The 25,555-nt window shown below is 42.1% G+C and overlaps 1 protein-coding gene across 1 annotated transcript in view; it reads right to left on the bottom strand.

The window, feature by feature from the left end:
- The window catches only part of ryr2a (ryanodine receptor 2a (cardiac)), a 785,545-nt gene extending 760,523 nt beyond the window's left edge, over positions 1 to 25,022 (bottom strand). The window contains exon 1 of the mRNA XM_072264911.1: positions 24,883 to 25,022. Within this exon, the coding sequence (XP_072121012.1) occupies positions 24,883 to 24,930 (48 nt within the window). The 5' untranslated portion in view covers positions 24,931 to 25,022. The remainder of the gene's footprint in view (positions 1 to 24,882) is intronic.
- Positions 25,023 to 25,555: the final 533 nt, after the last annotated feature.

The raw sequence follows: 25,555 nt of genomic DNA, 5'->3' as shown, positions 1-25,555 counted from the left end.
TCCACTCCCTCCGCACTAATCCTAACCTTACCATTAAACCCGCCGATAAGGGGGGTGCTGTTGTAGTCTGGCGTACTGACCTCTACCTTGCCGAGGCACAGCGACAACTCGCGGATACCTCCTCTTATTTACCCCTCGATCGTGACCCCACTAAGGAGCACCAGGCCATTGTCTCCCACACCATCACTGACTTTATCCACTCAGGTGATCTCCCATCCACTGCTACCAACTTTATAGTTCCCACACCCCGCACTTCCCGTTTCTACCTCCTACCCAAGATCCACAAACCTGCCTGTCCTGGCCAACCTATTGTCTCAGCTTGCTCCTGCCCCACCGAACTCGTTTCTACATACCTCGACACGGTTTTATCACCCCTTGTTCAATCTCTTCCCACCTATGTTCATGACACTTCTCACGCTCTTAAACTTTTCGATGATTTTAAGTTCCCTGGCCCCCACCGCTTTATTTTCACCATGGATGTCCAGTCCTTATATACTTCCATCCCCCATCAGGATGGTCTCAAAGCTCTACGCTTCTCTTTGGATCCCAGACCTAATCAGTTCCCCTCTACCACCACTCGGCTCCGTCTAGCGGAATTAGTCCTTACTCTTAATAATTTCTCCTTTGGCTCCTCCCACTTCCTCCAAACTAAAGGTGTAGCTATGGGCACCCGTATGGGTCCTAGCTATGCCTGCCTTTTTATTGGGTTTGTGGAACAATCTATGTTCCATGCCTATTCTGGTATCTGTCCCCCACTTTTCCTTCGCTACATCGACGACTGCATTGGCGCTGCTTCCTGCACGCATGCAGAACTCGTTGACTTTATTAACTTTGCCTCCAACTTTCACCCTGCCCTCAAGTTTACCTGGTCCATTTCCGACACCTCCCTCCCCTTTCTAGATCTTTCTGTCTCTGTCTCTGGAGACAGCTTATCCATTGATGTCTACTATAAGCCTACTGACTCTCACAGCTATCTGGACTATTCCTCTTCTCACCCTGTCTCTTGCAAAAACGCCATCCCCTTCTCGCAATTCCTCCGTCTCCGCCGCATCTGCTCTCAGGATGAGGCTTTTCATAATAGGACGAGGGAGATGTCTTACTTTTTTAAAGAAAGGGGCTTCCCTTCCTCCACTATCAACTCTGCTCTTAAACGCATCTCCCCCATTTCACGTACATCTGTTCTCACTCCATCCTCCCGCCACCCCACTAGGAATAGGGTTCCCCTAGTCCTCACCTACCACCCCACCAGCCTCCGGGTCCAACATATTATTCTCCGTAACCTTCCGCCACCTCCAACGGGATCCCACCACTAAGCACATCTTTCCCTCCCCCCCCCCCTGCATTCTGCAGGGATTGCTCCCTACGCAACTCCCTTGTCCATTCGTCCCCCCCATCCCTCCCCACTGATCTCCCTCCTGGCACTTATCCGTGTAAGCGGAACAAGTGCTACACATGCCCTTACACTTCCTCCCTTACCACCATTTAGGGCCTCAATCAGTCCTTCCAGGTGAGGCAACACTTCACCTGTGAGTCGACTGGGGTGATATACTGCGTCCAGTGCTCCCAATGTGGCCTTTTATATATTGGCGAGACCTGACGCAGACTGGGAGACCGCTTTGCTGAACATCTACGCTCTGTCCGCCAGAGAAAGCAGGATCTCCCAGTGGCCACACATTTTAATTCCACATGCCATTCCCAAACTGACATGTCTATCCACGGCCTCCTCTACTGTAAAGATGAAGCCACACTCAGGTTGGAGGAACAACACCTTATATTCCGTCTGGGTAGCCTCCAACCTGATGGCATGAACATCGACTTCTCTAACTTCTGCTAAGGCCCCACCTCCCCCTCGTACCCCATCTGTTACTTATTTTTATGCACACATTCTTTCTCTCACTCTCCTTTTTGTCCCTTTGAATATACCTCTTGCCCATTCTCTGGGTCCCCCCCCCTTGTCTTTCTTCCCGGACCTCCTGTCCCATGATCCTCTCATATCCCTTTTGCCAATCACCTGTCCAGCTCTTGGCTCTATCCCTCCCCCTCCAACTTTCAAATCCCTTACTAACTCTTCCTTCAGTTAGTCCTGACGAAGGGTCTCGGCCTGAAACATTGACTGCACCTCTTCCTACAGATGCTGCCTGGCCTGCTGCGTTCACCAGCAACTTTTATGTGTGTTGCTAGAATTGGAGGTGATGTATTGGCATGTGTAGAGAATTGGTTAACCAATAGAAGATAGTTAGAATAAATGGGTGTTTCTCTGGGAGGGACTTGGGAGTGTGTGGGTTTGCCACAGGTTATCAGAGGGTAAATGGAATGTAGGCCTTCACTGCTAGAAGGATTGAATTAAGAGCAGGGAGATCATACTAAACTATACAGGGTATTGGTAATGCCACACCTGGACTACTGCATATAGTTCTATCCTCCTTACTTGAAGAGAGATATATTGGCTTTGGAGGCAGTGCAGAGGAGGTTTACTAGGTTGATTCCAGAGATGAGGTGGTTAACCTATGAATAGAAATTGAATTGCCTGGGACTATGCTCAGTGGAATTCAGAAGAATGAGTGGATCTCAGAGAAACACATAAAATTATGAAAGGGATGGATAAGATAGAGGCAGCAAAGTTGTTTCCTGTGCCTAGAGGCTAGAGACTAGAACTAGGAGACATGATTTGGATCAATAGATTTAGGACAGAGATGAGGAGAAACTACTTTTCCCAGAGAGCAGTGAATCTGTTGAATTTTCTGCACAGGGAATCAGCAGAGGCTAAGTCACTAAATATATTTAAGAGACAGTTAAATAGATTTTTGCATAGCAGGGGAATTAAGGGTTGTGGCTAGGAGAGCGATCTTGCTTAAACGGAAGGAGGTTGCTCCCCCGCCCCCAACACACATGCTCAATGGTTATGCGATGTTATGTCATGTTTAAATTTAGAGAAGATTCATCAAACACCTAGAGAGCTGGTGCAGGGATAACAACTTGATGCTTAATGTCACCAAAACCAAGGAGATGATCGTTGATTTCAGGCGGTTTCAGCCTGAGCACACACCCCTCAGCACCAGCGGCTCCACAGTGGAGAGAGTGGAAAACATCAAGTTCCTTGGGGTGCAGATCTCGGACAATCTCACCTGGTCCAGGAACACCACTGGGATTGGGAAACAGGCCCAGCAGAGATTGCACTTTCTGAGGAAGCTTAAACAAGTATCACTCCCCACTATCACCTTAACTACATTCTACAGAAGCGTGGTTGAGAGTGTGCTGACCTTTTGCATCACAACCTGGTACTCCAGCTGCAGTGCTGTCGACAAAAAAGCCTTGCAGAGGGTGGTTAGGGGAGCAGAGAAGGTTATTGGGGTCTCCCTACCTTCTGTCCAAGACCTCTTACAGAGTCGATGCCTCCAGAAGACACGGTACATCATTAAAGACCCCTCGCACCCTCTCCATGAACTGTTTGTTCTTCTGCCATCAGGCAAACGTTACAGGAGTATCAAAACTAAAACCACAAGGCTACTAAACAGCTTCCTCCCACAGGCAGTCAGACTGCTAAATAGCTGCTCTACCTGACTCTGCTTTGGACACTTTTAACTTGCACTGGACACTTATAACTGATTTTAACTGACATGTAGCTGTTGTGTTTTACTATTTATTGTTATGTTTATTATTTAGTGTTGCGTTTGTTATGTTACGATTGCACTGCTCCTGGGAAACGCTGTCTCATTCTGCCCTGCAGAGCTGATGTATGGTTAGAATGACAATAAAGTTTTTTGAATCTTGAATCTTGAATCTTGTTCAATTTCTGATTCTAATGAAGATTTTCAAACGTTACGGGGACCCTTTCTGAACTATTTTGAAGATCTTTGAATTGATATTGTTATTAAAATATAGATCTGGGCTATTATTATAAAACACTATATAGTAAAGTACTCTTTTTTTAACCAACCAGCTTTGTCTTGGTAGTGGGTGTAGATTTTTTTAAATAATATAATTAACCATATTATTGTATTTCATAATTCAATTTATTTTATTTGATTGATCATGAATATGGGATACCTTGATTGTATCAATGTGATTTATATATAGTGCATTATGTGCTACCTTGTTTTAATTTATAACAAGTAGCCTTATGAATTCTGTATTTATGTATATGAAATTTAATAAATAATAATATTGAGAAAAGAAGGAAAGAAAAGGCAAGTCCACAGCCAGATCTGCCATCAGCTTATTGAATAGTGGAGCAGCCTCAACTGGCCAAATTGCCTACTTCTGCTACATACAACTTTTTCTGTTGATATCTGTATGAATAGTATGCAAGACAAGTTTTTCACTGTACCTTGGTACATGTGAGAATAATAAATAAATTTGATAATTTACTGATTTAGAGAGAAAAAGGGAAGAGAGAGAAGAACGAGTGGGAAATGAGGGAATTGCTAAGGAAAGGGAGCCAGAAGAGAGAGAAAAGAGAAGGTGGAAGCATAAGAGAAGCTGCAGATGTCAGTAATCTAGAGCAATGCTCAAATTGGTAGATGAACTCAGTGGCCCCTATGAGGGATGTGCTTGATGGTTGGGAGAGCTTTATCTACGATATACTGGTCCAAATCCACTACCTTTTGCAGGATTTTCCGCTCAAAGGCATTGGTGTTCCCATACCAGGCCAGCCAGTCAGCACACTTTCCACCACACATAAGACCATAAAACGATAAGATATAGGAGTAGAATTAGGCCATTTTGCCCATTGAGCCGGCTCTGCCATTTCATTATGGTAATCCAATTTTCCTCTCAGCCCCTTTCTCCTGCCTTCTCCACATATCCCTTCATGACCTGACCAATCAGGAATCTATCAATTTCTACTTAAATACACTTAAAGACTTGGCCTCCACAGCTGACTGTGGCAAAGAATTCCTCCAATTTGCCACTCTCCAACTAAATAAATTCCCTATCAACTCCATTCTAAAAGGATGCCCCTCTATCCTGAGGCTGTGTCCTCTGGTCTTAAGCTCTCCCACCATAAGAAATTCATCTTCTCCTCATCCACTCTATCATGGCCTTTCACCATTCGATAGGTTTCAATGAGGTTATCCCTCATTCTTCCGAATTCTAGTGAATGCAGGCCCATATGAGAAGGTATTTAATTCCGGAATCAGTTTCGTGAACTTCCTTTAAACCCTCTTCAGTTTCAGCACATCCTCCCTAAGATAAGGGGCCCAAACCTGCTGAGAATACTCTAAGTGAGGCCTCATCAGTGCTTTATAGTCTCAATATTACACCCTTGCTTTTATATTCTAGTCCTCTTGAAATAAATGTTAACATCACATTTTCATTCCTCTCCACAGACCCAACCTGCAAAATAACCTTTAGGGAATCTTCCCAAGTCCTTTCCGCCTCAGTTTTTGTATTTTCTTTCCATTTAGAAAATAGTCAAACTTTTCATTTCTTCTGCCAAAGTGCATGACCTTACACTTCCTGATACAGTACTGTATTCCATCTGCCATTTCTTTGCCCATTCTCCTAATCCATCTAAGTCCTTCTGTAGCCTTTCTATTTTCTCAGAACTACCTTCCCCTCCATTTGCAGGTTTGTCCAGGCTATTGATGACATGCTAAATCTCTGCAGACTCCTGATGCACTTTCATGCTCTCTCTGCAATTGCACTGATATGATGGGTCCAGGTAGGTGCCAGATGGATGACGCTGGGGAGAGGAGAGAGTGAACAAGTGAGGGAAAGGGGCAGAGCAACAAAAATTATTTACACTCAGTTAGAGAAAGGGGTTCAGAGTAACAAATTTCACTGACTATTTTTGATAATTATCTCAATGAAGGAATTGGGGACATTGGAAAGGTGAACCCCTTAGCTCTTTTAGTCTCTGAGGAAGCTAGCAGTAACAGTGTCAAGGATCTGGTGAGCTCAGATATTGCTCTTCAGAGGGCATTTGCTGGTAACATTCCAATTTTCCTCACAGTGGGAAAGGAAGTACAAGCCATTGTTCTCTCAACATGCATACATGTTTGAAAGTAGCATGGAGAAGAATATCAAGCAATGCTTTGCAAGAAGTGGCAAGATATGGATCATGTACAGGCAAAAGAGAATTGGTTTAATTTGGCATCATGTTTATTCAGCACAGACATGGTGGGCTAAGGCCTGCTCTATGTTCTATAGAGACACTAAAGAACCTGAAAAGGAGCTAGTACTTTCCCAGCATATATGACAAAAAGCTCTTCTCGGGCTTCCACCTTCACAATGAAGATGGCAGAGATTGTCATCGAAATGTTGGTTAAAAGCAATACCTGTGCCCAACTGGGAGCCTGAGAAAAGTTTATTTGACTAAAGAATCTGTTGAAAATTATCATTACGGCACCATCTACAGGTGCAGGAAGTACTGCACGAAGGCTTGTGTCCATCCACTATTCTAAAGCACAGCAGAGGGATAATATGGGAGAGATTGTTTGGCCCATCAAGAATGCTGCTTAACATTTCACATAAAATTTTATAGGTAGAAGTTGTGTCGTCTGGGGATGATATAATCCAGAAGTGAAGAATGAGATGTAAATCTTGTGGTTATAGCTGTTCTATTAACAAGGAAATAAAAGTAACCAATTTACGTGACTGTAAGGAACGGAGAGAACAGAAAACAAAGAAAAGGAAGAAAGGATTTGCAGTTGCATTATACTAAAAACTAGCTCAAGCTAGAAAGAAAAAGGCCATTCCGTTGATGAGAAGTAACCAATGAAAAAATGAGGTTCAGTGCTGAGCTGCATCTTTTCTCTTTATAGCAAAGGAGAATGAGAGATGTCTAAGATGATAAGATGCATGGATAGAGTGGAGAGCCAGTGCCTTTCCCCTTGGGTGGCAATAGCTAATATGAAAGATGATTAGAGGAAAGTAAGGGGGGGATGGTAATGTCAGATGTAGTTTTGTTTATACAGAGAGTGATAAGTGCCAGGAACCACACTGCCAGGGGTGGTATTAGAGGCAGATACATTGGGGACTACTAAGACACTCTTAGATATGCACATTAGTGAAAGAAAAATGGGAGAGTTAGTGGGATGGAAATATTAGATTTGTCTTGGAACAAGTTAAAAGTTCAGCACAACGTCGTGGGCCAAAGTGCCTGTGTACTCTACTGTACTGTCCTATGTTCTATGATATAGACTGCAGTGAAACTTGCTGAAAATACAGGATTAGCCATACTACAATTACTGAAAATTCACTGAACAATTGCACAAAATATAGGTCATTATAGAAAATATAAGCAAACCTAAAGTAGGTTAAACTACAAGAGAAAAAACAATTTTGGATTCTTATCCAACAGTGGAATCTATGCACTGTCTCCCTGACTAAGGGAACCCATCCAACAAATCATATGAGTCAACGCCAACAAGTTAGAATCCCCTTGTCCCAATATCAATGGTCCATAAGCTATTCTTCTGTGCTCCAGTGCTGTAAATATTTCAATTATAAACAAAAATGACAAGGGTTTTATAAAATGTTATGAGACATTTTAATAACTGGAAAAGCTACAATAGCTATCTGAGCAAATGGACTTTGGCTCAAATCATTTTGATTCACTTACCTTTAAGCTTTGTTGCAAATTACATGCTGAGAAGCTGATTTATAATAATTTTGCCTTTGAATCCATTCATCCGGTCATCTGGCATAGTAATGCCGTTCAGGAAAACGTTACTATTTCATTTGCTCACAGTCCATTTCCAAATGCCCCTTGTCCAGATAATCATCACCTACCTTCGCCACTGTGTCACTCCCCCACCCCACCCCCCGCAACAACTGTGAAAGTGTTCCTGGTCATCCGACATGCTACAAATGGCTTGTTTTAATTTAGCACTTTCTAAGGCCACCACTTTTCATGCTTGATGAAACATTGTCTCTCTCTCTCTCTTTCTGGATTATTTTGAGACCAATAGTCCCAACAACAGGGGAAGGGGCAGATGAAGAGATGAAGATCTAGCAGTAATTGGCTTCAGATGGAAGTTCAGAAATACTGTAGGTATAAAATATATATATGTAATAAAATCCCATAAAAATTGTCAAAGAACTTCAAATCAAACAAAATGAATAACTTTATTTGACACTTTGTTTTTAATTTTGGATTGTGTAAGCAAAATTTGAAGGACACAGCAAAAATTAAATGTAAAATAAATGCTGCTTAGTCAGTGAATTAAAACATTTTTGGACTGGTATGTCTCAGTGAGATAATTCTGTTTATTAGCAAGGTTAACAAAACTTGCATGAATCGTACTACTTTGCTCCCACTCCTTTTGATTTTTTTTCATTCAGTTGCATAGAGGTTAGGATGTCCACAAGGTATCAATTCCCGTCTAACTCTGACGGATGCCATTTCTGAAGCTAGTTAAGATGCATGATAGTGGATCTGGAGACACATGCATACCATGCCAGATAAGGGTAACAGATTCGCTTTCCAGAAGGACATCAGTGAACTGCGTGAGTTTTTAACAACAACCTGATTGTCAATCATCATTACTGGTCCTAACGATCCGGTGGCACGGTTAGCACAACGCTATTACATTGCCAGCAACCCGGCTTTAATTCCACACTGTTTGTCAGGAGTTTGTACGTTCTCCCCAGGCCTGCATGGGTTTCCTCTGCGTGATCCAGTTTCCTCCCACATTCCAAAGGCGTACGCGAGAGAGGTTAATTGGTCACATGCATGTAGCCATGCAGCGTGGACTATTTGGGAAGGACATTCCTGGCACCATCCTGCACCTCTACATAAATAAATAAAATTATATTCCATAAATTCACTTTGCTGCCGCAGTGGAATTCCTACTGTTGTCAGTGGATTAATAACCCAGGCCCCCAGATAGGAGTCCAACAACTTGTTATTATATTCTAACAGCTTAATAAAAAAAATCCACAGTGATAACTAACTTATCAGTCCCTACAAAACAGAGAAATTTTTAAAAATACAGTTTATATTTGGAATAACATTGCACCTCTTATTCATTTCATCTGAAGAGAAAACGGAAGACCCCAGCCAATCTGTGATTTTTGAAGAGTTATGTTCCTTGAATATATTTTGTAAGCAAGTACCCAATTGGTTACATATGTACCCAAGTAGGTAAATCAAAAGGAGTGGGCAAAATCTGTTATGGGCATTCCAGTTCAGTGAAATGCTAACATGGAGAATGTATACACTGAAATGAATAATTGCTTTGTATGATAAAGAATTGCACCCAAAATAGTCAATAAGAGATTAAGCAAAAGTTCATATTTGTAGTTACTATATATTGTTCAGCCTATCAGGCTAGTTACTTCTGATTCATGCATGACCATTAATTTCTCTCTTAAGCAACCTGTTAATCCCTTACCAGATGAAGTTATCACCTTCTCACCTAGAAAGGTGAGTGATGTGAAATATCTCTCCGATCTTCTATTAACTTTCAACTCATCCAACTGAAATCTACTAGTGCGGCGATTTCAGAGCAATGGGCTGTTTAAATTGTTCTGGAAAAAAATAATTCTGCAAGTTTGCTTCAGAACAATCTGACAATCCCCTGCAATAATCAAAACTTGTTATTAATATCTGTGAGTATTCTTCTGAAACTATTTATTTTAAAGGTCTATGCATTTTGGTTATTTACAGAAATGCTTCAACTAATGACTTAATTTTTCATAATGGTGCAAAAGATGCAAAGAGGCCACGAGATTATTTGGAGGCTGAACGAGTGTAAGTACGGTAGATAGATTGTACCACGGTAGGGCAGCAGTTAATGCAATGCTAATATCGCTCAGGTTGTCAGATTTCTGAGTTCAATCCTGACGACCTCCGTAAAGAGTCTGTACATCCTCCCCGTGAAATGCTTGGGTTTCCACCAGATCCTCCAGCTTCCTCCTATAGTTCAAAGGTGTAAAGGGTATGTTAACTGGTCATTGTAAATTTCTCCCAGGATTAGGTTAGGGTTAAACTAGGGTTGTCGGGGACTGCTGGGCCGTGTGTGCAGATCAAAGGGCTTTTTCTGCACCGTATCTGGATAAAATAAAAATACATGCTTAAGGCAGTACAACGTGGATAAATGTAAGATTGTTCACTTGGTCTGGAAGCCTGAAAGACTGAGCTTTATTGAAGTGGTGACAGATTGGGAAATGGGTTCCGATTGTTTGTACAACTAACACTGAAAACATAGGAGCAAATGAGAAGGCCAATGATATCCTGGCCTTCATTGCAAGAGATTCAGCACAGGGGCAAGGAAGTCCTACTACATTTATGCAGCGCCATTAAGGAGAGGAAGTTTCCTATACTGGACCAGAACAGAGGGATGTCCAGTTTGAACAGACATGAGGAGTAATTTCTTTAGCCTGTGAAATTCAATGCCACAGAAAGCTGTGGTGGCCAAGTCATTGGGTATATTTAAAGTGGAGGTTAATAGGTTCTTGATTGGTAAGGGTATCAAAGGTTACAGGGAGGGATAATAAATCAGCCACGATAGAGTGGTAGAGCAGACTCAACAGGCCAGACGGCCGAATTCTGCCCCTATTTCTTATGGTCTTCTATCTGGAGTACTGTGTGAAGATGTAGTCACTTTACCTAAGATATGCATGCCATGGAAGAAGTGCATCAAAGTTTTACCAGATTAATTCCTAGGATGATGGGACACATTAAAATGTACAAAATTCTGAGGGACAGGCTAGATGCTAAGTAACACTTAGTTAGAACTAGGAGCAGCCTTTCAAGCAAGCTTGAACAAAGACTGCCATTTAATAATCACAGTTACCAAAACCTACAGACAGAAAACATGGAAAGCATTGTTATGTTGCTAACTTGGGAAGGAAAAATGCATCCAAATAAAGTCTCCTCATATTGCAGTTATAATATTTTATTTACATTCAAAGAGGCCAAGCACTAAGTTGTCCACATTAGGCTCATCTGTGCTAGGAATGGAATTTTGCACTACAGAAGTTGGAGACAAAATCTACAAGCCTGCCTGGCACTAAACTCAAGTATCTTCCTGGAAAGGCAAAGAGAACAATTGGATATTCTTGCACTGCCCTCTAAACACCGGCTGTTACACATCAAGTCTTGTGCATCGTAATGATAATGAGTGGGCTGATAATGAATGACTCATTGTCATTTGTGCAAGTGTGATATAATTTTCTGGCATCAAACTCTTTCCTGACTTCAATTACAAAAGACCTGGTTGTAATTTTAAGACCAATCACCCTGAGCTCCCAACCAACAGAAATAGCCATTTCTCTTATTACCCTACTACTTTCCCTTCATATTTTAAAAGCTTCAACCACATTATCCTCTTAGTCATCTAAACGCTAATGAATACAACCCAGTTTCTGTAACCTTACCTTATTATTCTAGTCTTCGAGTAAAGGTTCTTTTAAACATGCACAAACTTACATTGCAACCATAGTAGAAGCTTGGATTATTGAACTAAACTTAAGATTCAAAAACATTCCATGAACAGGATTAAAATTAAAGCTATCCTGGGACTGCTAAAAGATCTCAAAAGCAGCTCCTCAGTTTCAACACAACAATGACCTGGTTGCACTCCAATATTGATGAAAATACTAACATTATACATTCAAATACTGCCAGCTTACTGACTACAACAAATCACGTCAACTGAGCAGCAAACATCAGGCATCAGCAATCACAACTAAATATATCAATGCAGCAATAATTGGTGAAGAAAATGTAACTCAAAATCTTTAAAGTTATCGACTCTACGTCTGGTCAATTAACAAAACTGAAGATATTTGTTCAATTTTGTTTTTTTCAGTATCACAGACTTTTTAGTATACACACTTGGTTATGCAGCCTCTGTTAACCTTCTCTTCCCCTCAGTAAAACACTGTAATTCTTAGTGGTCCTTAATATGAAATTATTAAGAATAAGCAATGCAGGAAAATAATTAAGTGGACAAAATAAATTTCAGAAAATAGAACTATGCTTGAGGACAAACTTGTTGAATTGTATGAAGAACAGACAGCAAGAGAAAATACATCATACATGGACACTAGTTTCCACCCAAGTGAAGAGAGACTATAAGACCATAAGACAAAGGAGCAGAAGTCAGCCATTCGGCCTATCGAGTCCGCTCCGCCATTTTATCATGAGCTGATCCATTCTCCCATTTAGTCCCACTCTCCCGCCTTCTCACCATAACCTTTCATGCCCTGGCTACTCAGATACTTATCAATCTCTGCCTTAAATACACCCAATGACTTGGCCTCCACTGCTGCCTGTGGCAACAAATTCCATAGATTCACCACCCTCTGACTAAAAAAATGTCTTCGCATTTCTGTTCTGAATAGGCGCCCTTCAATCCTTAAGTCATGCCCTCTCATACTAGAGTCCCCCATCATGGGAAACAACTTTGCCACATCCATTCTGTCCATGCCTTTCAACATTCAAAATGTTTCTATGAGGTCTCCCCTCATTCTTCTAAACTTCAAGGAATACAGTCCAAGAGTGGACAAATGTTCCTCATATGTTAACCCTCTCTTTCCTGGAATCATTCTAGTGAATCTACTCTGTACCCTCTCCAACATCAGCACATCCTTTCTTAAATAAGGAGACCAAAACTGCCCACAGTACTCCAAGTGAGGTCTCACCAGCGCCTTATAGGGCCTCAACATCACATCCCTGCTCCTATACTCTATTCTCCTAGAAATGAATGCCAACATTGCATTCGCCTTCTTCACTACTGACTCAACCTGGAGGTTAACTTTAAGGGTATCCTGCACGAGGACCCCCAAGTCCCGTTGCATCTCAGAACTTTGAATTCTTTCCCCATTTAAATAATAGTCTGCCCGTTTATTTCTTCTGCCAAAGTGCATAACCATACACTTTCCAACATTGTATTTCATTTGCCACTTCTTTGCCCATTCTTCCAATCTATCCAAGTCTCTCTGCAGACTCTCCGTTTCCTCAGCACTACTGGCCCCTCTACCTATCTTCATATCGTCAGCAAACTTAGCCACAAAGCCATCTATTCCATAATCCAAATCGTTGATGTACAATGTAAAAAGAAGCAGCCCCAACACGGACCGTTGTGGAACACCACTGGTAACCGGCAGCCAACCAGAATAGGATCCCTTTATTCCCACTCTCTGTTTCCTGCCAATCAGCCAATGCTCTATCCACATATGTAACTTTCCCGTAATTCCATAGGCTCTTATCTTGTTAAGTAGCCTCATGTGTGGCATAATTAAACACAAGTGGTTAGAGGGGAAAGAGAATGGGGATTAAACAAGGTGACTCAGAATAGTCAGTGGCAGAGATGGGCCTCTGAATGTCTCTAACTATACAGAATAATTTTGTTTAATTGTGTCCTGGGTCAACTTCAGCTGGTCTTAAGCCAATCTGGATCAGGGAGTTTCTGAATTTTCAAAATAAAACTGAAAATGTAAGTATGGCATAATGAAGATTGAAGAAGCAGGATGAGGCTACAAAGAAGAAGGGAGAAAGAACAAAAGATAGAAAGACAAGGGTCACATTCCTTTACTTTTGAAGTTGAATTATAAAACAAAAAACAGAGGGAACTGAGGATTCAAGTTTACGACATTTTAAAGCAGTAACTCAACTGACTCAACTTAATGGATTGTGGGTTTTATGAAAAGAGTTGGAGTATATAAAAATCAGTAAGTATTAATCAATCCACATAGAATCTTGATCAGCACACTTCTGAGGTGATGTTCAGAGGCTCTGTGTTAAGAACAATACCAGAGCCAGTTGATTAATTGAAAGAAAATATATGTTTGTTAACAGTTAACACAAAGCTTTACAGCATCGATGATCACTGACCCGGGTTCACTTCCCGTCGCTGTATATAAGGAGTTCTCCCCCTGAGCGCATGAGCTTCAGGTGCTCCGGTTTCCTCCTGCGTTCCAAAAATCAACGGTTATGATTAGGGTTAGTGAGTTGTGGGAGCACTATGTTGGCGTTGGAAGCACAGCTACACTTGCAGGCTGCCCCCTATACAATCCTTGCTGATTTGATTTCATGCAAACAATGCATTTCACAATATGTTTTGGTGTTTCGATGTACATGTAACAAATAAAGCTTATCTTAAAGATCTTTTGAATTTCTATCTTGTATTCCTTATTCTAAAGCAATGTTGGATAATACTTGATAGGAAATTAAATTTAACATCCGTTGCAAAGTAAACTTTGGTGCTTGAGTAACAGTTCACAGAGTCAGTTGATGTCAGTCACACACTTCCCCGATAAGCTTGAGGGTTCAAGTGGCACTGTACAGGCTTATGCCAGTAATCTAGTGTATTACCTAGTGAGGTGTCTGGGGTGTCAGGGAGGGGTAGCACCTCTGGTGGGGGAACATGTCACGTCCTTTTCAGGGCGGTTAGTCCACCTTTGGTCCCCACCTGGCACTCAGCTCTCACCTGTGGCTCCCCGTAGCTGTTTGCATGCGACAGCAGCCACACCCCGGGCAACGGCTTCGACAAGCCGGCTAAACCAGGTGAGGGTAGCCGACGGGTCTCAAACCCTTGCTGAGATAGGGAGTTGTCTATCCCAGCATGTGAAGACAGACTCCCGCGGATTGAACGGACGAGACCTATGGAAGGTCCAACGGTCAAGAAGGTAGTCTCTGCAAGCGTCGTGGAACGTGTAGAGCAGGACAAGACACAGAAGACGTCCTGGTCATCCACTACGCCTAGTTCCATCTCCAGCCGTCTAGACTCTGTCTTGCCACTGGATCCAGATGGGAATTGAGAAGAGAGAGTGAGGCTGACGCTGCGCAACTCTCCCTCACTTAAATCCAAATCACGCGCTAGTCTCGACACCATCATAATGGTGTCGAGGTCCCCATCGACGTCGACGATGGACGAACAACACCTAGTGAGGGAGTGATGCCCCAATGGACATACCAACTTTCAGATCCATCATTAAGCCAGGGCTCCACCTCTCTTCTCTGATGATGTAAAAGATTTAATGTCACTTTCTGACACAGTGTTACAGAGTTCTCCCAGTGAGCCGATTATTATCTTTTTAAAGTGATTTAAACTGGTTATTACAAACACAAATGCTAATCCTATGATTTCATGTCACAACAATAGCTACTCTTCAAAACTATTTTCCTGGCTGCAAAGTATTATGTGTGAGTCAAAGGCAGGAATGCTACTGCATAAATGTTAAATGCTTATTCTTACTATTCAAAACCTTTTATGCAACACAAATATAAGATTAACCTTCTCACTCCCCAAAATGCTTCTCAAGAAAACACGTGCATGGATCCCTCTACATCAATGCTTATTTGATTCAAAGTGCAATCTTTTAAAAAACTCCTGAAATAAAATGGCATTGCAAATTAACAGTTTGAACATTTATGCTCATTATCAGTACAAATTGTCCTGTAAGTACATTTTAGGAATTCAATGGCATGTAACCAGATTATTAAATTGTCCTTATCAGCCTATTTGCAGTGCACAGAGTTCTTATCATATGAATATCTTCCTAAGACAAACAGTTTCAAACTCAAAAGAACCTAAAGAAACATGAAGTAAATATCATAAAAAGAAAACAAGCCAAAGTCAACATCAAGTTTCTAAGTAATTAAATTTAAATTTAAACTGCTGTTATAAAATTCAATTTTTAAATTTAAAAACAGTGGATTGTGGTTAATTGGAGCATCAGGGTACCCCTTATTTGGGACAACAAAAATTAATCAAGAAAATAGCTGGATTCCCGTCATGTATTTGGATACTATACCACTTAATTGGGACAGGACAGTGTTGGTGAACGGCTTCCATCTAGCATCAGTCATGTGCACTCACGTGGGCGTTAGACACAATGCTGCTTCGAGCGAATAGGTTTTAAACAGTGTGTGTTTGTGTTCAAAGTGCAGCGATTTTTGTCACTGATGTTTGGCAAGGAATAAGCTGTAAGATAATTCAGAACTGTTTTGCTCACTGGGGTTTCAAGCATTCAGGCTTGGACATGTCAGAAATGGCCAGGTGCAAAAATGAAACGATTTCACTACTTCAACAAATTAGAAGCTACAAAGAATTTGAAGGTATCGACAATCATCTTGAATATTACAGTGAAAATGAAGATTTGGAGAATGCAATTATCAACAGCATTGTATGAAGGCAGTCCATTATCTGCACTGGGTATCTGCGCTGATTTTGTTCATTTACAGTAAAGAGAACGTGATGCGGATGACTTCCTCCGTCAATTATTGTAAGGAATTAATACACGGTTTTATAGTATTGTTATTGTTCTAAATTATTCTGTATTTCATTTAAATACATAATTCGTTAATCAGTTTATCTTTTTTATACCGTTTTAACTATTTCCATGAAACTGCAGCTAATTAGGGCAGCCGCTTAATTCGGCCAAAATGAACTGGTCTCCATATATTCCAATGAACCGGAATCCACTGCATTTTAAAATGCCAGTTTATTATACCAGCTCCATGTTGTAGCCCGTATTCTTTGGATATTCAGGGTTTTGTTGCTTATTGGAGTATATTATGTTACGCATCAACTAGCATTGATTTAAATATTGAATATTTTAAAGATGTTCATGCACTTGCTCATCGATAATTGAAATACAATTTATCATGCACATAACAAAAGCTAAGCACATTTTATTATGCTATTCTCATTTACAATCAACAATTTTTAATCTCAAAACAGCCTTATTTCCTTTTGTAAGGCAAATGGATTTCAAAGCCATGTTTTGCCTTGTAGTGGCATACCAAGAAAATCCAAAAAAACATGTTCTCTTCGCCTTTTCATTTCTCCTCTTGTACACACATGGCTTCTGGCTCCTTCTCTCCCTTATTCATGGCACTCGTCAGCTTTTCCAATATCTTTTCCTCCACTGAACTAGTTTGCTTCAACCTCAACCAACTAACCTTCATTGACAAATACAGGGGTTCCCAACCTGGCATCACATAGCCCTCAGCTGATTGTTGGGGTCCATGGCATAAAAAAAGGTTGGGAACCTCTGCTCTAATAGATTAAGCACCATCCTCCTACAGTTCCAATTTGACAACATACGTTAAAAAGTCAATTAAAACACATTTATCTAGAACAGAGTCAATAAAGTGTACATTCTTTTTAGTTTGACCTAAGACTAGAGATAATTACAGCTATATTATTTCTGAGGATTTTACACAAGTTTGCTGATGAAGTGGAAAAGGAAGCACATTGAATCTGATAGTAGAGAGGATTTATCCTTTACAGATAAATCAATGCATCTAAACAATATGATTAGTGATATTATCACCACAAATTATGAGCTTACACTGTAGCTGAAGTGGGTTGATTGGGTAAAACAAAGACAGCCTAGAGTTACTGTCACATCTCTTGGCAGATTATTAAAACACATAATCAGATGACAAATATGCACTTAGAGCTTCCATTGCTTCCTGACTGCAAGTACAGCTGGATATATGAAAATAGAAAAATACTGCAGGCCTTGGAAATATGAAATAAAAACCGAAAATGCTGCTGACTCTTAGCAGGTCAGGCTAGAATCCATGGAGAGAAACAGAGTTAACATTTTAATTGGAGGATCCTTTGCCAGAACTGGGAAAGAGAGAAATCAATTGAGTTATACATTACTGAGAAGGTGGTGAAGGGATAGGTAGGTCAAAGGAAATATGTATGATAGGATGAGAACAGGGTTGCCGTGGAGATATGTATGGAGGTCATCTGATCAAGGGATTCATGGGGAAATTAGAGCTAGAAAAATTGAGCAAAAGCTATCAGACGAGGGTTGTTAGAGAGTTGGAGTACTGACAAAGGATTTTCAAATCACAAAACGAGAACTTATCCTAGGTTAAACTGAGCAAATGAAGAGAGAAAAATTCAGCTCGTATCACAGAAAGCTCAATTACAATAGAAATCACAACTTTAGATGCAGAAAAAGCAAGCTACCTGAGACTTCCTTAAAGTGGAGCATAATAGGTTCTTGATTAGAATGTTACGGGGAGAAGGCAGAATGGGACTGAAAGGGATAATAAATCAGCCATGATGGAATGGTGGAGAAGAATTGATGGACCAAATGGCCGAATTCTGCTCCTATATCTTATGGTCTTATAAATAGTCATAGTCATACTTTATTGATCCGGGGGGAAATTGGTTTTCGTTACAGTTGCACCATGAATAATAAATAGTAATAAAACCATAAATAGTTAAATAGTAATATGTAAATTATGCCAGGAAATAAGTCCAGGACCAGCCTATTGGCTCAGGGTGTCTGACCCTCCAAGGGAGGAGTTGTAAAGTTTCCTATGACGCCCTGTGTTGCATCTCGGTGGAATGAGTCTCTGGCTGAATGTACTCCTGTGCCCAACCAGTCCATTATGTAGTGGATGGGAGACATTGTCCAAGATGGCATGCAACTGGGACAGCACCCTCTTTTCAGACACCACCGTCAGAGAGTCCAGTTCCATCCCCACAACATCACTGGCCTTACTAATGAGTTTGTTGATTCTGTTGGTGTCTGCTACCCTCAGCCTGCTGCCCCAGCACACAACAGCAAACATGATAGCACTGGCCACCACAGACTCGTAGAACATCCTCAGCATCGTCCGGCAGATGTTAAAGGACCTCAGTCTCCTCAGGAAATAGAGACGGCTCTGACCCTTCTTGTAGACAGCCTCAGTGTTCCTTGACCAGTCCAGTTTATTGTCAATTCGTATCCCCAGGTATTTGTAATCCTCCACCACGTCCACACTGACCCCCTGGATGGAAACAGGGGTCACCGGTACCTTAGCTCTCCTCAGGTCTACCACCAGCTCCTTAGTCTTTTTCACATTAAGCTGCTCACACCATGTGACAAAGTTTCCTATCGTAGCCCTGTACTCAGCCTCATCTCCCTTGCTGATGCAGCCAACTATGGCAGAGTCATCCCAAAACTTCCAGAGATGACAAGACTCTGTGCAGTAGTTGAAGTCTGAAGTGTAAATGGTGAAGAGAAAGGAAGACAAGACAGTCCCCCGTGGAGCCCCAGTGCTGCTGATCACTCTGTCGGACACACAGTGTTGCAAGCACACGTACTGTGGTCTGCCAGTCAGGTAATCAAGAATCCATGACACCAGGGAAGCATCCACCTGCATCGCTGTCAGCTTCTCTCCCAGCAGAGTTGGGCGGATGGTGTTGAACGCACTGGAGAAGTCAAAAAACATGACCCGCACAGTGCTCGCTGGCTTGTCCAGGTGGGCGTAGACACGGTTCAGCAGGTAGACGATGGCATCCTCAACTCCTAGTCGGGGCTGGTAGGCGAACTGGAGGAGATCTAAGTGTGGCCTGACCATAGGCCAGAGCAGCTCCAGAACAAGTCTCTCCAGGGTCTTCATGATGTGGGAGGTCAATGCCACCGGTCTGTAGTCATTGAGGCCGCTGGGGCCTCTTTACAGACTAAAGAAGTTGATATTGAGTACAGAAGGCTGCAACACCAAATTGAAAAATAAGGAACTGTCTCTAATGTTTACGTTGAGTATCATTATGATGGTGCAGAAGACAGATAGATCAGAGTGGGAATGGATTGGAGAATTCAAGTGGCAGGCAGCCAGGAGCTCAGATTTGTCCCTGAAGATTGAAAATAGATGCTCAGCAAAAAGGCCAATTATTCTGCACTTCATTTCTCCAAATTTTGAGAGACCACATTGTGAAGACTGTATGCAATGCATGAGGTTTGGAGAAATGCAAGTGAATTGCTACTTCATCAGAAAGTATTGTTTGGGTCGTTGCATGGTGGAAAGGGTAGATTTTCTGTAATTGCATGGGAAAATAATGTAAGGTGAATATTTGGTGAACTTAGAAGAGTAGACCATGAGTTCTTGTTGTTATGCTGAAAAGGGAGGCAAGTGTACAATGTGTTTGGTTATGGAATTCTGTTGGAGCTGATGGAAAAAAGATCTGAATGAGAAGGCCATAAGGATAGAATCTGAACCTTGTTCTGTCCAGGAGAGGTGGGGGTTGAGGCAGAGAAAAGGAGCCAAGGGTTTAGTCTACCATTGAGGAGGAGAAACCATGGTTCTGGAAAAAGGAAGGACATCTCACAGGCACCTGTGCCCAAAGTACCTTTGTTGGAGCAAATGCAATAGAGAGGCAGTAACTGGGTGAAGGAATGAAATCCTTACAGAAAGTAGGATGAGACTAAATGTAGTTGAGATAGATGTGGGGGTCTAAGGCCTGCAATATATATTTGTCACAAGCCTATTCTCTGAGGAAGTCAATGAGACCAATACAGTTTGGTACCAGCAGCGTCTTAGGAGTTGCCAGTCAGTATTGAACTCAATGTAGGACTGCCTTCTGGACTCCAGCTCTGGATTTTTCCTCGAGGTTTACTCCCGAGGCCTTCCCCAATAGTGGGTATAGCCACAAGGTAGCGAAGGCTTGAGATCAGAATCTTCCTTCTCCTAGAAGAGCTGCCAACCACGGCTGATAAGCCCCATCTGCCCGAAGCGACTGGCTTTAAAGCACCAGAGACCCACCTTTGCTCCTTCTCCTGTCAGTAGAAATGGTTCTGCCAGGCTCAGCAGCTAAACCACACGTGAAGGCCAGGAGCTGGGCTTAGTTGTCAGAGGCTATTTGAGGGGCACGCCATTGAGAGCTTTTAATTGGTACTGGGAGCTTGTTCCCATTACCACTCCCGGCTATAACAACCTTAAGGAACACGTCACCATATACTACCCTGAAATCCATTTTCTTGCAGGCATTCACAGTGGAACAAAGAAATATAATCAAATCAATGAAAAACTACTCACAAAGGCCACCAAAGTTCGAAAGAAGACCAAGTGTGCAAACACAAAAATGAAACACGTAATAATAAATAAATATTACACAGAAGATAAATTGTAGTGTTCTCGAAAGTGAGTCCATAGGTTGTGGAACCAGATCAGTGTCTAGAGGGAAATATGGTGATGTACTTGTGAGCTAACATTTGGCTTTAAAGATAAACGTTAATGCAATGTTTGTCAGAGGTCTGTTCACCATATCACAACAGCACTAACCTCATCAGCATGTTGGTGATATTATCAGTGTCAGTTCTTGGTGAGAGGGTGCTGTAAGCTCAGTGAGGAGAGTGAAAGTATCAAGGCAGATACAATGGTGGGTCACCAGTTAGCAAAAAAACCATACACAATTCAGAAGGGTAAGCGGCTAGTGGACCATGATTTCTGGAGACAAGTAAAATGGTCCACGGTCTGTGTTAAAACCCCTTGGCGAGAGAAATGAGCACTGAGGAAGGGGCCATGAAAGAAGATTTCACCTACATACGAGGGGTGATTGATAAGTTCGTGGCCTAGGGTAGAAGGAGTCAATTTTAGAAAATCTAGCACATTTATTTTTCAACATAGTCCCCTCCTACACGTAGACAACTTCGTCCAGCGGTTGTGGAGCTTACGGATCCCTTCCTTGTAGAAGTGGTCCACAGCAGGGGTGATTGATAAGTTTGTGGCCTAAGGCAGAAGGAAATGAGTTACTAATTTCAAACTTTCTGCATTTTCACTCAAAGAGTTGAACTGCACGTGCATGTAACGAGAGCGTCTTGGACTTCCAGGTGGTCCACAGCAGGGGTGATTGATACGTTTGTGGCCTTAGGTAGAGGAAGATGAGTTATACAGATTTTGTTACATGCACATACAGTTCAACTCTTTGAGTGAAAATGCAGAAAGTTTGAACTTAATAATTCATCTCCTTCTACCTTAGGCCACGAACTTATCAATCACCCCTGCTGTGGACCACTTCTGGAGGTCCAAGATGCCAACTTGTACAAAAAAGGGATCCATATGCTACATGACCACTGAACTAAGTGTGTAAATGTAGGAAAAATAAATGTGCTAGGTTTTCTAAAATTGACTCCTTCTACCCTAGGCCACAAACTTATCAATCACCCCTCGTATTTGGCTTAGAATTGATTAAGATGGGGATAGAGAGGGACAAAGATGAGGCCACTGCTGTAGACTATTCAGTGAAAGAGATAAGGGACTGAAAGTGCTGAGGAGCAGTTAGATTGTTTTGTTTGAAGTTTATTTCATTTGAAGGCTGAAAACCCAGTGTTTTCCTCCACAGATGCTGCCTGACCAACTGAATATCTCCAAGATGTGTTTCTTCAGATTCCAGCAGACACAATCTCTTGTGTCTTCAGCATACCCAGCTTGTTTATCATTTTATGGAAACAGTTATGTTTTACCCACAACAAAATAACACATTGTTATGAAATCATACTTACACTTTATTATTTTATTTTATTGAGATACAGCGTGGAATAGGCCCTTCTGAGCCTTCATGTTGCACTGCCCAGTAACCCCTGATTTACCCCTAGCCTAATCACTGGTCAAGTACACTTTTGGCCTATGGGAGGAAACCGGAGCACCTGGAGGAAATGCACGAGGTTACATGGAGAACATACACAATCCTTACAGGCAGTGGCGGGAAATGAACCCAGATCACCTGTACTGTAAAGCATTGTGCTAACCACTAAGTTACCACATCGCCATTTTACACATACTTACTCCATGCAATGGAAATCAAGGGGCAATTGCTTAACATAGCATACAATTATTGATTTAAAATTCATGAACCATCACTAGAAATTACTTTTATTTCTAAGAATACCAAGAGCAATAACAGTGAGAAGCCTCAAGCTAGCTTGAAGCACAGAGAACTGGTACATCAGTTCCTTGACACAGTTCCCACTCGTCTCCAAGCTTGAAAACAAGCATGAGTGCAGGGAAAACTTAATTGCTTTCATCTTGAAGTTTTGTGAGGGAGGGCATCTCCATCAAGGACCAAAGAAAATCATCTTTCTGCACAGGTCAAATATTACATCAAACCTCATCAATCTGGGCTTAGTTCCCTTGCATCTTTGCTGTTCAATCCACTCAGATCATTGAGAATTTAGTTTTAAAGTCAACACAGTGGGAATCCTTGAGGAACAAAAAAGGATGCAGACACGCCAAGTTGAGTGCATCACCGGAGTGTTTCCAAGGTCACTGGTAGAAATACACAATTGAGAAAATGATTTGCAGATTCCTGTTCCCGGGTGGCAAAAAGGTGCTAATTTTATGCATGATAGGTGATGATTACTTGACAAATAAAATGTGAATGCAATTATAAAGAGGAACATTTTCACATGTTCATTTGTCGTGCCTACAGTATATACTTATCAATGCCCAAGGCATGCATATTGGCTGACAAGAATAAAAAATATGAAAAGCAGGAGAAACATTGTTGGTAAAATTTAACCAGATTTCAGTATATTTACCTTTTATACCTGCATATTTTAAAAGAGGCTTTACATATTTAACCTACAGTATTGACTGATAAACCAAGCACGATGTCGGATTTTAATAGACACTTTGAGAAGCCACCTCATTTTCAGCATTGTTCTCCCCCAAACTGGCCGGTGTTTATAGAGATGATTTACAGGATGGCAATTTTAAACGTTGAAAAGCGGTTTCTAGTGATTTCTGCCTCAACTGTAAAGCAATGTTAATAACGTTCATCCAAATAAAATAAAACGATCTATCTCTGCTGCGTCCAGTTGTCTTCAGCCTGAGCATCTGTCATTTAATATTCCAAACACACGCCAGAGGTTATGAAGATTTTATTTGCAGATCTTTAAAAGATTCTGGTTCAAGGTAATTTCACTAAGTTTGGTAAAATTTGGGTCGGGGTGCGGGGGGGGGGGGTGCGGGGGAAGAGGGGGCTACCCGCACCGAAACCTTCATTAGTTTCGCCTTGCTTGTGTGATCTAATTGCTGCCAAGTATTGCAGCGTTGGTGTTGCTTTGAACATACGGCAGAGGACGAAAACTTCTAACTCAATAAGCATTCGAATTATGTACGGTCCTCTACTTTCGTGGAGTCGTTTTTCACCCCGACCCTCAGAAACTAGTAAATATCCAATCTAAAGTCCCTAAATGTTGGCACAGAAGCACAGACGTCCCGTTAAAAGATACGTGCGCATGACATGCCAAATCCAAATCCAAAACACTAGCACTTTACAACTCGTTGTTTAATGATAAATTTTAAATAAATTCCACTCATTTTGACATTACATAGATTATGTGTTTTGCACAAGCAGGTATCTTTGAGGAAAGTGATCAGCATTTAGATTGGACAGTCAAACACAAACGGCCATTCTGCTTTGGCAGTCGATGTTCTGTGGAAATTAACTGCATCGGCTTACGACAGAACACAACACCAGCAAAAGCGACTAAACAAGAAATGGATCGGTTGTTACAATTGGCTTGCAAGGCAGATGTTTGCAGCATGGGAAATGGGACAACTGCATTGCTTATAAACTGAGCTATCATCGGCAGAGACGGTGACCGTATGTGTGTCTCTGCAGCATGAAACACGCTCATTAGAGCAACGCCGAGCATCAAACCTTACCTCTGTCCATCTGACACAGCCCAGATCACCGGAGGCATTCCCTGACAGGCTATCAGAATTAACAGCATTCCACCAACTCTTTCAGTAGCCTCGCGCTGTCTTTTGGCGGGGGGGAGGGGGTTAAAATAACACAGCAGCACTAACTCCAGCCAATGACAAAATTAAATTAAACACATTTGCTGATTGTCACATCATCTTCACTGGGGACATAGAGGTGTCTTCAACAAGAGGAGGAAGGGCAGAGGACACTTTATTTATGCTAATATTTTCCCTCAAAATGCAGAAAACAGTAAAAGCTGATAACATAATTAAATATGAAATCACTGCGAACGGAGCTAAAAGCATGCAGTTGGTGTCAGCGCATCAGTTAAGTGCAGTGCAACACTAATACCCATTGATTCAAATGCGGCTGATATAAATCCACGCGTGTATCTCACTGCCCTTTACCGTGGCCGAGGTGTGATTATTTAATGGACGGGGAAGGAGTGAAGGTAAGGGATAAGTATAAATAATAACTGGGTACTTACAGTTCGCAAGAACTGGATTTCGTCCTCTCCTTCTCCCACCTCAGCCATGGCTGCAGAGGAACCGGGAGAGAAGCTGTAGTTCGCTGCCTGTCTGCTGGATTACGGGCTCCTATTAACAGAAGAGCTGCAAATCCTTTGCGCTCTCTCTCTCTCTCCCCCTCCCTCTCTCCCTCCCTCCCTCGCTCTCTGATCGCCTCTCTCCAGCTCAGAAATACTGTATTGGTGTGTATGTGGGTCGAGAACGCGCCTGCCTGCTGGTGGGCGTGCGCGCGTTCGCGCACTGGCGCGCCCGCCTTCCTTCCCCGTCACTCTCTCTCTCTCTCTATCTCGCTCCCTCCCTCCCTCCCTCTTCTCTGCTGTGCTTTTAAACTTTGTCGCAATGTAAAGCGCCGCTCAGGAGACCTCATCCGCAGTGAGGAAAGACCTGCAACGCAGGCAGGTGGGTCTCCCAACCAACCACAACTCCACCACAGCAAGTCCTCTTTGGTTGGAGGAGTGAAAGGTTACCGGGGCTGAGGGTTATAAATCACGGAAACAGGCCCTTCGGCCCAGCTTGTACGTTCCCAACTAGAAACCTTCCGAACTACAGAAACAGACCGTCGGCGGAAGGAACTCAGCGGGCCCAAGAGCTTCTGTGGGAGGAAAGGTATTGGTCATCTTCCGGGTGAGAACC

This window comes from Mobula birostris, chromosome 8, assembly GCF_030028105.1.
Source record: "Mobula birostris isolate sMobBir1 chromosome 8, sMobBir1.hap1, whole genome shotgun sequence".
In the NCBI taxonomy this organism is placed as follows: Eukaryota; Metazoa; Chordata; class Chondrichthyes; order Myliobatiformes; family Myliobatidae; genus Mobula; species Mobula birostris.
This window is presented reverse-complemented; position numbering and strand designations above follow the sequence as displayed.